Source organism: Mastacembelus armatus, chromosome 23 (assembly GCF_900324485.2).
Source record: "Mastacembelus armatus chromosome 23, fMasArm1.2, whole genome shotgun sequence".
In the NCBI taxonomy this organism is placed as follows: domain Eukaryota; kingdom Metazoa; phylum Chordata; class Actinopteri; order Synbranchiformes; family Mastacembelidae; genus Mastacembelus; species Mastacembelus armatus.
This window is the reverse complement of record NC_046655.1, coordinates 12,262,502-12,278,746: the sequence shown is the minus strand read 5'-3', so window position 1 is coordinate 12,278,746 and position 16,245 is coordinate 12,262,502. Positions and strand designations below refer to the sequence as shown.

Below are 16,245 nucleotides of genomic sequence, written 5' to 3'. Positions count from 1 at the left end.
TTGAGGCAGGGCTCGTCGCTCTGCAGACGCATTTATTAAGAGCATAGACATCGTATGTGGTTCTTGTTTTGTTTTGATGATAAAATAATTAGTATGTTCAAGGTCATGAACGTATCTAGTTTTAAGAAAAAGAAATGAGCACAAACTAAAATAATTAGGAGAGAAAAAGATCTGTATTTCATAGCCAGACGTGTGTGGACATGTGACCTTCACACCCACATCATTTGTAAACATCTCATTTCAAAACTATGAGCATTAATTTGCTTCTAGAGTGGCCTCCACTCTTCTGGGAAGACTTCATACAAGTGTTTATAACCTGGTTGTGGGGATTTGCTCCATTCAGCCGCAGGAGCTTTGTTAGATCAGAGCAGAAAATAAGGTCTGGCTCATGGTCGCTGTTCCAATTCATCCCAAAGGTCTGAGCTGAGGCTGTGCAGGCCAGTTGGGTTCCTCCACATCATATTTAGAAAGCTCTGTCTTTATGACCTGGCTTTGTGCACAAGGAGCCACACTGGTGACTGTTTAGCACAAGACTTTGTCCAATTCTCTTCTGCCTCCACAGTCTCTCACTGAATAGTGTCCCAGCTTTTCAGGGATGGTGTTGGCAGTATGACAGGTTGACTCGCACCTCTCTTGGCATGTCTTGATTCCTGGGGGTCAAGCAGTAGGGGAGACGGTGTGACGGACTGCACCTTTCCTGGACTACAAGGTTGAGCAGATGGCAGCGAAAATAAACAGGTCATGTGACTCCAGTGGAGTCGGCCTGAATAAGACAAACTGGCTGCACGGATGGTTTGGAAAGAGCAGCTTCTCTTCAGTCATTCCACCCTGTGTTATGGTGCGACAGCACAAGCAGTCAAATTGCAGCAGTGACTCGAGTGGAGCTGAAATGGCAGTGTTCGCTCAAACAAAGTGGATAATAACGCCATCATCAGGCAATTTTGCTTTATTTCTGACCAGCTTTAATTACCCTGCAATGAGGCCCGTCATAACCATTACATCATGTAGCAGAGCAGTGTGGCAGTCCCCGGGGCAGCATCACTGGCTGAGCCAATGAACTCCCATCTGGTCGTGTAGACGTGACTGACGGCTGAACAGAGGGAATTCTTGCAGTATGGATCAGCAGGAAGTGCACTGTGTGTGTCATGTCACCTTATATAGGAACTTCAAAAACACTTTTGTCCAAACACGCAGTACTATACATGATTTTTAGTAGTGGTAAAATGGATTCTCATCGGCCCACACTCATGGGTTCATAGTGTCAGGCCCGAGCCCACCCAGCATATCTTACACTGTTTAATCCCACACTGTTTCCCATTTCTTTCATTCCCTGAGCTGTTGATGTTCTCCTCTCCTCCCCAGCACTTATTCTGCCTCGCGCAGAGCATTCCTGTCCTTGTTCAAACACTGCCTCCAGAATTCCTGCCCTTGTTGAAATACTCCCCTCCTCTCTCGCTCTCCTTTGCTTTTTTAATTTTCACTCTGCAGAGCTCCCACCTCTGGAATGCACGGGCACTTCTCCAAATCCTGCGGAGGAGAAAATAATGCATTGTCTGTTGCTTTGTTGTCATCAGAGCTCAAGGACAGCAAAAACTATTTTGTGGAAAATTTAACGTCGTGAAGTTGTTCCTCATCTTACAGTGTGTCTTTCTGATATCAGTTTTTTTCTTCCTTTGCTTTAAGACAATAAAAATATCTGCCAACGTACTGAGACAATTGCATCTGTTCACAAGCAGGACATGGAGTGTGTCCTTGATGTTTTCTTGTTTTTGTTTGTTTGTTTGTTTGTTGTTGGGAATTTGGAGGCTTTAGCCACTTGGTCATCTATAAATGGTGGTTATTTCACATGCTGATTCCAGTGTTTTTACACTAAATGGTACTCAAAGTAGTAGTTAGACTTTCAGGAAATAGGCTTAATGACTTTCTTGCCAAGAGTTAGATAATAAATGTGAGCTCACAGCCTGCAGCGTGTTAGCTTAACTTAGCACTGGAAACAACCAGAAACAATTAGCCTCACTCTTTCCAAATTTAGCAAAATCCAGCACCCCTTAAAGCTCACACATGAAAAAGTTAAGTGTCAAAATAAAAGTTATACATCTAAAACGAGACATGGTTTTCATATTTACCTACAGACATGAGAATGAATCAGAACAGATCTTAAATTCGACTTCTTTTGGGTCAATAAAGCTCATTTAGTAGCACCAGGGAGATTTGTGTTTATTTCACCTTTTACTTTTGGGTGTAAAAACACTCTAAAATAATAAAACCCTTGTTTACAACCAAATCAAACTGTGCCTCAGTGTTAAATAGAAAGACATGTCCAAATAAAATATACTCAAATATATTCTGCAAGAAACAAATACACTAAACTCATTACTGGAGTTTTTCAGTGGTTATGAGAAAAACATGTGAAGGCTGAAAAAAGACAGATAACTGCAACACAGAGGAGCTATAATCGTCCTATATGTATACAGTTATGGCAGCAAAGCTGCAAACTATCATTACTGGAAATGAGCTCGGCACTGAGTGAGATGTTAGAAGAGACTCTGTCGCAAAGATGATTGGACGTTTTCAGCCCTGTGAAGGAAAAAAGCCACAACACACATTTGTTTGAAGATGGATTATTTTCATTCACTGTTGCTTTATGTGCCTTTTCTCTAGTTTGAGATAAACACAAGGGGATTTCGGCGTGACAGAACGATTACAGCTAACCGACTTGAGTGTATGTATCGTAAATGCTCTCAGAAGGAACAATGCTTCTGAAATCTGAGTATCATTCACGAGGAGAAACGGTCGGCTAAGGAATACTTGTCGCCCTTGAAAGTCTTTTATAAAATACAAACGCTTCATTCACCAAAGACCCTGAGGATGTTCAAGGGAATAAACTCTTTGCTGTCAAGTTTTCTCAAGGATTTAAACAAAACATAATGACAATATGTTTCAAAGACTTCTCTAACAACAAAGTATTTCAATCAAGTGGCCTTTGTAGGTCCTTGTCCAACTAGAAAGGGACTGTAATTGTGATGTGTTCCCAGTTTCAAGGGGAAAGGAATGACAGCGCAGCTGGAAAAGGGCAATTTCAGTTCACTGGTAGTTGTAACACTGAAGCTTGCACACCTAGTACAAGTTATATTAAGTTATGGTCCGATACACACTGAGTGCCAGAGAGTTCTCAGTTCTTTCAGGAACTGTAGCATTTGAAGTCAGAAAATGTCAAAAAGAGGAGACATATTTGTGGTGTGGTGTGAAAAACTCTAATTATTGCTGCTGTGCCAGTGGAAACACCGCCACTCTGCCTCTCTCTCTCTTCTTGTGCCTTTTTTTTTCCATGGAAAGCTGGATTTGGGAAAAGCCTTGCCTCTCTCTTCCTCCTCCTCCATCTCCTCCTCCAGCCTTCACATCCGGGTCAGTGGGTTGGTTGGAGCTGAATGCTGCCTTCAAGTACTGTTCGTAAAGTTGTAAACATGAAGTTTGGAAACAATTTTGCTGCATTTTAACTACCTTTTTATGTAAAGAGTTATTTTGGAAAATAACTCCCACAGAAAATATGCAAGGTGCAATAAATGTTATAAAATGAGTTACAAGGTAAATTTATATTGACTGATCAATTGGTGGATTTATTTAAATGACACATTAATGGGCTATAAATGCAAAAACAAATCCATAAACATAATTTTCAAGTGTTTTTAATGTGTTTTTTGTCAGTTATTGCGCCGCTGATCTGCTGATATGATACTGACGCACCAGGTCAGATACAAGTCAACATGTTCCCGTAGGAGTCGGTCCTTTCTGAAACACATTATTTTGTGACAGTGTAAAAATGTATTAATGATTGTGTGTTGTGTGTAACCTGTTAGCTGACCAGTATATGGACATAGGAAATGGCAGGGGCTGTGTGTTTTTCTACTATCCCTGCCCTTCCAGCCTCTGATTGGCTGAACACACCTGGATCAGGTGTGTATCATCAGTGTGTAGGGCAGGGATAGTTAAAAACCAGCAGGGCCGTGGACCTCCAGTTGGACCCCCCCACTGGGATCTGTGCTTATGTTGGAATACTCTTGTTTAGCACTACTAATATATGCAGAAACTCAGTATAGCATAATAATCATAATAATAAAATCCACTCTGACCATCACAGAAATGATCCTCTATTCTGCGGACGCCAAACCTGTAAAAGCCGACCTTTGAGACAGCCCGTGAAGGCATCACAAGTTGAGCAGCTCAGTTCTTGCACAGGCGGACTGATGATCCAGCTGCTGTGCGTGTGAGAGTGCGCTGACTGTAGAAACTGGACTCATTACAGCCTTCACGGTGACAGCCGGAGACTTCAGCGAGCCTCAAAACTACTTCCACGGCCGCACTCATGTGATTTTCCCTTGGTGGAGCCATGTCCAAGAGCCTGAAGAAGAGGAAGAACCACTGGACTAACAAAGTCCATGAGAGTGTCCTTTGCAGGAATGAGGAGGGGGAGCTGGGGCTGGAGTTGAAGGGCGGCGCAGAGAACGGACAGTTCGCCGTTATCGGCGAGCTTCTCCCGGGGAGAGCCGTGTGCCAGAGCGGCAAACTCTGCCAGGATGAACTCCTGCTGGAAGTCAATGATACCCCGGTGGCCGGACTCACCACCAGGGACGTCCACGCTGTGGTCAAACACAGCAAAGACCCCGTCCGACTCAAGTGTGTCAAACAAGGTGAGTTTTTTCTTTCTTCCTCTCACGCAACTTTCCCGCATGTCGCACTGTTTTTTGTTTCCCTTGAGGTCTTTGAAACCCGCCGCTGTGTTTTGACAGCAGGACTGTTGTTTTCCAAAGCTGCTGGTGTCCTCGATGCTTGAAGCAAACCGTGGAAAGAAACGCAACTTTACTGATTTATTTATTTATTTATTGCTGTGGGAAATGTCCTTCAGTCACTAATAAATATTCTCTACGCAGGCATCGCAGTAAAAAGGTGTTTCAGGCGCGTTTGGGTTGTGGTAGTAGGGTCCTGGTTCTGTTGTGTGTGTGTTAATAGGGTCCTGGTTCTGTTGTGTGTGTGTTAATAGGGTCCTGGTTCTGTTTTGTGTGTGTTCTGGTACTTTGGTTTTTTAAGGGGGTGTGTTACATTTGAGGCAGTCAGAAAACAGACATTCCAGTGTTGCTCATCACTCAGCTACAGTCATTTAAAAAACAACAACATTGCTTTAATAGTTTGTGCCTTGAGGATAAATAATAACAGCATTTAAAGTATCACAGTGAGCCGTCAGTACACTCACAACCACCATAGGTCAGGACCACAGACTCACAGCCTGAGTACATCACAGCTGACATAAACATTGGATTAGTTTAGATTCAGACTCCTCTGCAGTTCAAACAAACATCTACTTTAAGGTCATTAGACAGAAAAATGATCACATACCATGGTTTACATTCATTTATTTAACGTTTGATGCATTTAGCATTGAAAGTGAAAATTGTGCGTTTTATTTTTACATCTTCAAAAGACAAAGCTTTTGACAGTTTGCTGTTAATTTATAGACTCAACTATTTATCAAACAAATAATCTGCAGTGTATGTGTGTGTATGTATATATATATATATATATGTATATATATATATATGTGTATATATATATATATATACTCTGATACTGTGATATATTTTTTTATTTCTTGAGGAAAAGTAAAACGAGTTCCATTGTCAGTTTAACCTTTGAATTACATTTCTTTTTTCTGAGGCAGATATTTAAGTACAGTGTGTAATATTATCTCGTTTGTGACCTGCCTAAATTGGATTTGGAAAGGACATTGTTTAAATATTAGAGCAAATCCCCATGTCCCTATACTTCAGTGTTAGAGTGGTGTCATGGAAATGAAACATACCATAAATTAAGATCAGGTCACTGTTGGATCACTATTGGACACCACAGACACATCAGAAGTCCCCTCAGGAGTGTTATGGTTTGGGGTTTGGAGCAGGAAGTACAGTGGATTGTTTTAGTGAGTTCTGCAGTTTCTTTAGAGGTGAACGAAGCCAAGATTGTGCTGTTCAAAGCCTCCATTGTTGGAGAAGCGTATGAATTGCAACACATAGAGCGTCTGCAACACCCAGGTTGGCTGTCGCATTTTAGAACAGCACAAGTGTAAGTGATTTGCGTGTACATGTCGTGCACCGACTTCAGACCCCAGCTAAAGCTCGACAACTTTGTCCACCGGATGCGCGGCTGTCGTCCTCTGCTCTGCGTGTCTGCGCCTGTGATCCCAGCACTTAGTGACACCGGGTGTCTCGTATTGTGAGCTGAGCAGAGGATCTGTGGGCTCTTATTTTGGGGTGAAAATCAGCACAACCCTGTAAGAGGCTTTGGATCAAAGTCTTAGCCTGTGTGTTTGTATGTGTGTGACCGTGTGTGTGTGTGTGTGTGTGTGTGTGTGTGTGTGTGTGTGTGTGTGTGTGTGTGTGTGTGTGTGTGTGTGTGTGTGTGTGTGTGTGTGTGTGTGTGTGTGTGTGTGTGTGTGTGTGTGTGTGTGTGTGTGTATACGATTCAGCATCACATTAGGGATTTATTCAAAAAGCAGCCAAGCCTATATCGAACTAATGAGTTACTTTTTTCATGAAGCATTTATACGCTCCACTGATTGCTGAAGTGATTGATATTCCCTGCCTTTGCTTGCTTGATCGGTTATTTACAGTGTCAAGTTGTTTATGGTGAGATTTATATGTATTCTAAGTAAATATCATGAAGAACTTTTTGCAGCGGTTTGTTTAATAACAGATATTATTAGCTTCTTGGCAAAGGCACATGAAATCCTGTAATCTGTTCCAATAGATTCCTTATTAAGTTTTAACAGTATTATCACATTAGGTCTGCAGAATGCTGAACTTGTCCAAAGCTGGGTGTTGTCATTTAGTAGATGACTGTGCTGCTTTGCAATAAAAGCTGAGTATGATGATGGAGAGCATTTCCTGTTGGAAAGCGTTTGACTTAACTTTAAAACTTATTTTATCTTTTCCATTGTGCCTGTGCTGCCTCAGTTTTTTAGATGGTCAATGAACCACCAAGGCCAGGGTCCTCAGATAGAGCTGTGTCTTGGTTGTTGTTGGGTTGTAAGCAGGAAAATGTCTCCATGTTTCCTCATCGATAAACAATGACAGGGTAGTAGGTTTTAAAATTCTGAGCACTGTTCGTGTACGTCGGTGCAGTTGAGGTTAGGTGAAGGTTTTGGTCCGACTCGGCTGTAAAGTCAGTGAGCAGCTGCTTGGGGTAAGCTTTGAATCGAAACTTGGTCACTTGAGGAAAATTGTTTTCACCTGTCCAATTCATGAATGCTCTGCTCATTGGGGAAAAAAAATAATTCAAACACTTCTGCTTTATCCTTCAAATGTCAGCAGTTGGGCTGTAAACTTCCTCAGACACTGTGCTTTGTTTTTCCTCCTTTAACCCCCAGCCAAGGAGAGGGGTCGCTGACCAGTTTACATGCACAGTCTGTCTCCAGAGGTTCTTCATGCCCTTTTTGAATAATACATCAAGTTTTCTTTTGCAGTCGTCTGCTCCTTCAGTGACGCCACATCACTAAAACTGTATCCTTCTCCCTCTGATATCTTGCCTGGATTAGCAATTTTCTTCCTTCTTGCAGTGATTATGAATTTTATGCATTTAAGCACTTTATTTCTTACGTACTGTTATATGGCTTTAATTTTTGATGTCGTCTGAAATCCTCGGGTACTGTCCCATTTTTATGCTCACACATGATGAGGCTCTTTATTAGCCTCTCAGGTGAGGATTAGATTAGATTGCCACCCGCAACCGGGCCTGCACTGCAGGGCATAATTAGGATCTGTACAAAACACTGCTGGTATAAGAGAAGTGAGAGCACAGTCACATTCCCAGAGACATGTTGAATTGTCATTAGAGAAAGCTGTGGCTCAGACTACCTCCTGTGGCTACTCAGGGCCCTGTAGATTTGGTACCATTAAAGGTCACAGTATTAATTTTGAACCCTGTTATTATAGCACTAATATACAGTATGTGCTTTTAACTATGGGTTTGCATGCACATGATGGCATATCCTGCATGCTTTCAGAGTTTCGGTTGCACACTTCCTCAGAAATTAACGCTGTAGGATGCAATTAGGCCCGGCTTGTATTTCAGGATGTGAAGCGTGAGGCCAACATAGCAAGCTCATGGGAAGCTAAGAAACTCTGTTGCTGCTGCTTTGTTGATAACATAACACTGTAGCAGTGGCCACCAACCTTTCTGATCACCAACCACCCAGCACTTACAGGGGAAAAGCTGACTGTCCTAAGGAGGCGAGGCAGACCCAAATGGATTTAAATACAAATATAACAGCACATATTTCTTCAGTCAGTCATAGTCTGGGTTGGTTTTTCAGATTAAAACTGCCAGAAATACTGTTGAGAAGACTTTAAAAATGTCACACATCTGTCCAGTGGTGGTGTCAGGATGTGGATGAATGTCAGATAGCTGCTTTATTAATGTACATCTGCTTTGTGAAATGAAACTACCTTATGTCATCCCAAAGCCCACCCAGCAGCTGCACCTTGAAATATTAAAGACTGACGTACGAATCTCAGGAAACAGTCAGTAATGGGATTTGGACACTTGCCAGGCCAGGTGTGCACTGTGTCACCATTATGTTTGTTCAGAGCATAATCAGACCTTCTCAGAAAAGATTCTGGTAGCAGCCTCGGATGATTCAACAGTTATCTGCTGCTTAGTGGATATTGTTTAATCCTCCAGGCGCACACACACAGAGCACACAGGATAGTACGTGAACAATAGCAGTCACGTCGCAGACGCCTGCAGACTGATAGAAAGCAAGTACATCAACAAATCCGCTCCCTTTTTTACTCAGCCTTATCTTGGATATTCTGCACGAGGAGTAAAAATTCACTTTGTTTGTGTAATTCATAAACGTAAATGCCAAGGCTATATAAATTTGCTTGACATCATATTCCCTGCTCATTTCCCACACCTACACACGCACACTGCAATGCCCCAGTTCCTCTATCAGCCCCAGTGAAGGATTAATGCAGCCAGCTATAGAGGCGTCCACTGCATCAGTCAGTGCCACTGTGAGAGAGGCTCCTGCCGTCACCGTAGTCGAGTGTGGCTGGGAACCGTGTGCTGATTGAGCCTCGCTGAGTGCTGTTGGGTGCAGGCAGGAGAAGACATTTCCAGGTCAGCCGAAGGTAATCAGTTTCCTCGCAGGGTGCCCACTTAGTGCTAGCTGGTGTTGGGGAAAGTCATTACAGCAGCCTGAGCATGGGGAGCTTCAGCAAGGCAGAGATGGCAGCTACCACGGCAGCACCTTCCTGGTTTTAAAAGGCTGTTTCTAACTTCCAGCCTGGCTCTCGGGATGGCAGCGTCAGTTTGGTGCTGAGGGTGTTGACTTTGTTACATCTAGTTTCTTTGGTGATCAAGTGACTTCTCATCTCTCATGTCACAGTACAAACAGAACTCATGGACTTTAACATCCAGTAAATGTTAACTAATATAAATACATTTGAGTTCAACATTAGTTCTTGACTTTGATTAAAGCAGTTTCCAAAGAAACACAGAGGTATATTTTATTTATAAGTGAGAACTGCAAATTGAAACTAGAGATTGAACAGGGTGGCATGTGTTAAGTGGTATGTCTGAGATCAGGAGAAGGTTTCTGACCTAGAGGGCTACAGTAAAGAAAATATTAAGTAGATATCATAATTTTACAGTTAAAAATAAAGACGCATGTTCACCTCATAGGTCTGTGTGTAATTGTTTAAAATTTAATGTATCTAACGTACTTCGTCCTGTCCAGATAACACAAGTTATTCTGAGATTGTATTAGACTGTAGGGTTTATTTGATTGATATCTGTTTGATATTGAAAATTGATTGTTGTTCTGAAGTTATTTTTTTTGTTGTTGTTATATTTTAGTGTGTGAACTCAGTAACATTTGACCTGTTGGTCAGATAAAAGAAGACTTTTAAATATGTCAACATGGACTCTAGGAAAATGTGATGGACTCCAGGGTTTAGTTGAAACACGGCCTAAAATGATAACAAAATCTAAAGAAGGAGATTTGATTGACATGTTGCTCATATTACTCTGATCTTTTTATCCACAGCCTGTTCCACTTAGGCTTTTGTGGATATTCACACTACTGTCCTTGCCATATAAATCAGTAATAGTGCACCAGCACGTTTTTGAATGAAATATTGATTTTTTTTTTGGACACATTACATGTGCTTGTTTCTCTGTCAGAAATACTGTTTATAACCCCAGTATGTGCACAATGATGTCAAACATGCTCTGCTCATACTGCTCATGTGATAGTCGTGTCGCTATGTTGTGGACTGCGTGCTGTGTTAGAGCAGGCAGCAGCTGAAACAGAAACATAACATAAAAAAAACTATACCATGAGGAAACTGTTCATAAAACAACACACTGGCTATCCAGAGCAGCTCGAGGGAAGGCCACTATGTTATGACATTATCAAATCAATGGTGTGTGTGCCCAAGTAATGGAATGAGTGATGTGAGTGATGATGACTTTGGACTGGTCACTGGTCTGTTGAGGGTTTAGGAGATGGGATGGGGAAATCCCTGGGAGGTTGTGTTGAGTCAGACACATACTGTTGCGTGGGAGCGCAATGATTCTCGGTGCAGTCGGACTCATCTGTCTGCTTGTCATGGTCCCATTGAGAGTGCTAAAATGCACCAGCAAGTGCAACACAGAGTGTGATACACTTACAGACACACACGTACAAATCTGCTATCAACCAGCGTGTGTGTGTGGGTGTGTGTTTGTGGGTATGAATGAGCACTTCCCCGGGGCCTTAGCACCACTTACCACATGCTGTCCAATCATGCTTGACAGAGGTTTGGTGGAGAGAGCTTGTTGTCGTTGCCTCTGTTACACCGTCTGACTGCCAGGCTCACCTCTGGGGACAGGTAATGATAAGGCACACACAAACAAGCTCGCTCACTCACTCACACACAGACATATAACTGTCTCCCTCTCCTTGTCAACATCAGCCATCTGTTGTGGCAAGTGGAAGCATACCATGGACTGTGAAGTGGGAAAGCTGCAAACTTTTGTGTTTGTGTGATGTGTAGTGGTGTGCGGGGTCTAAATATGGATACCAGGCTGCACCGGTGTTTGTGTGTGTTTTCTCTGTGGCACTGAATTAACATGACCTGAAGGTATCAAGGAATCAGTGAAGCGCCCCTTTCTTGAAAGTAAGGGTCTATTTTTTCTCGTTAAAAAGGGAGAGAGGCAGGAAGAAGGCTTTATGACCATCTCCATTATCTAAGCTGTATAAATGAAAGGTGTCTGGAGGAGAAAGGAGCTCCTTTCATCCTGAATGAGAGACAGTGTGAATGTACAGTGTCGGTTTATGCTGCTGTCTGTCCCACAAAGCTTTTAATTCTAATCTTCTCTTGTGTCTGTGTCCTTTTGTGCGTCTGCTCAGGTTTCTGGTGAATGTACATGTATGTGAGTAAAGCAAGCAGCTGTCGGCAGCTCTGTTTTTAAAGAGCGTACACAGGTTTCCTGAATGGACCTAAGGTACCACAGCAGGCTTTTGTTAAACTCAAGAGCTGCAGGACTGTACTGTGTTATTTCTCATGAAAAAATGTCTTCGTTCAGCCCCAAAATTATTTAATTAAGTATCTTATCTATCTTATCTATCTTTTGTATGTTTTAATGTAGGAAATTCTCTCTAGCTGGCCTGACATATTTCACTCAAAATAACTTTGAGCTAATCGTTCTGCTGTCCTTGGTCGGCTAAAAGGACTAAACGTCTGTCATGTTTAAATAGATGTTGAATGCCTGTACGTCAACCGCCCCCACTGTGTCTGAAGAGTACATTCACGTGTCAGTCACAGTTAAAGCCTGAGCAGAAAGACGTCTGTTTACCTGTGCAGGTGCGGTCAGAAAGAGATGATTGATTCCTGGCAGTTAGCAACACAATCGTTTGCTGTATCTGAATTTTCAGAGCAGTTTTGTCACTGATGTTGACACTGTAGCTGTTAATGTGCATAGATCTGAGCACCAGATATGGAACAATATCAGCACAGTGTATATGTCCACAGTTTTACACTGAGCGACACCAGAGATCTGTCATTTTGTTTTATACAAATGCTCATTTGTCATAAAACGTCCTCCTGTGATGTTTGGTGTCAAATCCCAGTGACACCTCTTGTGTCCCAAAGATAAAGTAATTCTTCTCATATTTGCAACAGATCAATGCTGTGATGTTTTGGTTTTTTTTTTTTTTTTTCAGGTTTTATTTTTGCTCCATGTGGAGCCGTCGTGTTTTCAGCTTCCTTCAGGCCGCGTCTCAAAAACCAATCAAAGTCTGAAAGAGGAATATTGCAGACCCAGCAGCTCTGTGGGCAGATGATGAACCAAAAATGAATCTCAGATTTGAAACTGTGATGAATCACAAAGTGGCTATAGATTGCTGTTGTGCAATCTGAAAAATTTGTAGATGCACCTTTACCCTGTGCTATAAAAATTTGGAGAGGGAGTTATTGTAAGATTTCATATTTCATGTTGAGAAAAGTTAATATGTCTACACCATCAAACTGCCAGGGATATGAATATAAATGAGATCTAAATGGGATATTTTGGAGTGAAGGCATTGGGGACGGTGAAATTGGCTGACCTGCTCACAGAGAGGAGAGAATTTTAAGCAAACTCCTCAGCCCACACTAGTCGCTGCTGATTCACCAAAGAAGGGAAAAATCAATACAGAGGCTCTAAAGCTTTTCTGAGAACTGTGGTGCTTGGTCGGTCTTCATATTCTGCACGGAGGAGTGTGTGTGAATGAGGGGGGCTCTTTGCATTTGTGCCCATCTCTGAATGTGTGGAGTAGACTAGGACTGGACCAAGATGGGGTTTTCTTTATGGCTAATTGATACAAATAATGGTTGATAAAAGACCATGACAGACCATGACAGACCAGGCCCTGGTCTCCTTATTGCTATTACTAAATCTGCAGTACTGTAATGGCAGGTTTACCACTTCATGATGCTGATTGATTTTTGTCCTCTGAAGTGACAACTGGTGTCAGTATGAGTTATAGCTAGCTGCACTAATTAACATTAACACTTAGAAAACTTTCACAGATTGACCTTTAAATGTTTCCATCTATTTGTGTAGACCTGCACAAGGATATGACCTGTGTTTTGAACATGGCAGAAGGTCGCATTCACACCGATTAATGGTTCATGCAGAAGAAACAAAGGAGCTGGAGTATTGTTGTATTGCAGGACAGAGCTGGTTAGCCCTTGTTTCTGAATGGGCTGTTTTTCTACAGGGACTGTAGCATCACAAAATAATGTACTTGCAAAAAAAACTAAAAACTAAACAAATAACAGAACCAGAGAGTAACTTAAAAGCATGTTAAGTGGGTGCTCTTGATTTTTCTCATCCTACTCTTCTGTAAAATGTTGAACTAGTCCTTTAGACTGTCTGGTAAAACCAGGCCGGTCTCTGCAGCTACTTCACAGCAGCTGATCAACATCCCACAGGGGTCAGTATTAAAACAAATCTCAGCTACCAGATGAGCAATGGGTGACATAAAACATATTTTTAATACAGTAAACAATCTAAAGCCAAAGTTTGTCTGGTTCATTGATTTAACTATAGTGTGTGCAGACTGTTAGAAGCAAGCATTGCAGTCCAGAAGTGACAGAGCAGCAGTTTCTGACAAGATAAAGAGTCTGCAATAAAAAGGTAAACTAGACATTGATTTACCGCCGCCCAGTATAGATTGTACGAGGAACGATGAGACGCATTATTAGCATGTCCATTCAGTTAAACCTGCCCCTGTCTCTGTATTGTAAAAGTCTATACACCAACAAGTCAATGCACTGACCACAACTGTCTTACACTGAGGACACACATGTCATCGAAGGCAGTATTGTCTGTGGAGATGTGTTTCTGGGATTCCTGTCAAGTCTTATATAAGCCTTTAGCTTCCCTTTAGCAACCTCCCTCCCAGCCCAACCTGTTAGTTTTGCCTGCAGCGAGGTCACCTCCAGCGACTCCAGCTCACATCATCACTCCTGGGAGGTTTTTACATACGCAGCCCTGTCTCTCGCTCTGGCTTTTCTTTGCCTCCTTTTTTCCTCTGTCTCCTTCCTTCCCATTCACACAGTCATTTCATCCCGTCCTCCGCTGGGAACTGAGAGAGGCATGTTTAAATAGGCTTGGGAGATGAAGAGACTGACTGTGCAGCTTGGCCTGTCTATCCCTGTGCTCGCAGACATTATTCATGCTTTGCTAAATGTCGGCAAGAGAGTGAGGGACCTTCTGACAGGCAGGCTGACCATGAGAGAGAGAGAGAGAGAGAGACAAACCTGATGCTCTGAAAATGCAAAGAAAGGAAGGAAGGGGACAGGCACTCTGTTTTTCACACTATACTGGTTTTAATTTGACTGACAACCATAGCATCTGCCTTCTTTCTCTGTCCAACAGATGGAGCACACAGTTTTGGACATCAGCTTATACTTCCTTTAACACAAGATCCTTTAAACCTCGTAACATCTGATTTCAGGTCACTGACGGTATTTAAATGAAAACACATACAGTAATCAGAGTAACTGCTTTACTGATACTAAAAGAAATATGAAAATTCATTCATAAAAAGTTGGAATGAGATTAAATTGTTGTCTTATTGTCTCTTAACAAGACAAGCTGAAAGTTTGTTCATATTATTTCCTCATGTTTATGCCACAAAATAATGTAAACCAGTATATTGAGCAGAGCTGGGATATTGATGGTGTGATGGGGTTAGTCGATATCACACTGCCTGGTCTTCTAATAATAATATTCTCCAACATAATCTACAATAGATTTCTGAATATATCACCTACATTAATCTTAGGGAACATGCACGTGACATCCTGTAGTTAAATCCTAGATATCACTTTTTTTTTTTTTTTTTTTTTTTGCATAAGCTGACATTTTCAATTAGATTGATTTGTTCACTCATTATTTTTTCATGCAAGGAAGATTTGTGAGTTGGCACAGACCCGTCATCTGTTATTTGGCAAACGGTTGGGCAACTAATCTTTCAAATGGGTCGTACTTCTACAGGCATCGGGTCTTTTGTTCTAAATCTTAATCTACAGTGGTTTCTCGACGCTACTGGGTGAAATGACACTTTTACAACTGTACAAATGGCACAGGTCAGTTAGATGTCAAAGAGGTTGGAAAGACTAGGAGAAGAAATGTGTCGTCACTGTCTCCGACTGTAATGAGGCTCCACAATTAAGTGGAGCTTCCCTCTGTCCTTCTGCTTTGTGGTTTACAGACACATCATTTCCCCTTTTTTAGTCATTAGAATTTGATAATATTTGGGTTTTGGATTGTGACTTGGACAAAACAAGCTATTTGAATAAATCACCCTGGGCTGGTATTTCCTTTGACACATTGAGACGATTTTTATTGCTCATTAATCAGTTGATGGAAAGAAATAAACAGCAGATTAGTTCTTATTACATGTAAGTGTTCGCTTTAGGCCTGAAATAAACTGTAATGTTTGCTGCACTTATTCAGATTAAACAATTACTCAGATGATTCTGGTAATAGAAGTTTTAGTTCTAAGTGCATCTGATTTTTATTTTTATTTTTCTATTAAAAATGAAAATAACTGTGTTTTAAATTATAACTAATATAACATTAAATATTAAAGTGAAATCATTTTGAGTTCTGGGCCGTGTACCACACATCAGCTCCATTCTTTGCACTATTGTTTTTGTTTGACAGTTTTGTGTAAAATTAGTACAGAGGTTAACACAAGTCATTTGTGTTCGACAGCTGTCTCACACGCCTGATGAAACAGTGAGACAGATGAATCTTTGGGCTGTCAGTTGTGCTGGGCTGTGGCCGTGCTCCGTTCTTATTTTCTCCCCTGTGCTTGGTTTCTTCAAACACTGATTCTATGCTTCAGGAGCTTCATGCATGCTGAAAAGATGTTGTCCAAAATCTGCCATCTTTGACTTTAGCCTCCCAGCACAGTTGAGTCAGACAATATGGGCTTGGTGTTTGTAGCAGAAAACTAAACGTAGACTCGACTGCTGATTGAAAAATCATCCTGCTCAGGGCTACTGCGAGATCTGCGTTCAGTCCAGATTTCTGTTGAAGTTTATGACAGGGCAGAGCGTATTTGCAGCTAGTGAAGAGAGAGGAGAATATAGAGACAGATGCCCACTTTCCCCACAAGTTTTCTATGCCTGAGGGCAGTGAGCAGCCATGCTG

At 41.7% G+C, this 16,245-nt stretch overlaps 1 protein-coding gene across 7 annotated transcripts in view; it reads left to right on the top strand.

Moving 5' to 3' along the window:
• The first annotated feature begins 4,217 nt into the window (after positions 1-4,217).
• Positions 4,218-16,245, top strand: part of magi2a (membrane associated guanylate kinase, WW and PDZ domain containing 2a) — a 155,641-nt gene continuing 143,613 nt past the window's right edge. For 4 of the 7 annotated variants that reach the window (XM_026326475.2, XM_026326474.2, XM_026326473.2 and 1 more), the window contains exon 1: positions 4,220-4,688. In XM_026326475.2, coding sequence (XP_026182260.1) covers positions 4,388-4,688 — 301 coding nt within the window. In that variant the 5' untranslated portion in view covers positions 4,220-4,387. Of the gene's footprint in view, positions 4,689-16,245 lie in introns of all 7 variants that reach the window. The other 3 variants (XM_026326481.2, XM_026326479.2, XM_026326480.2) reach the window with 1 other exon arrangement.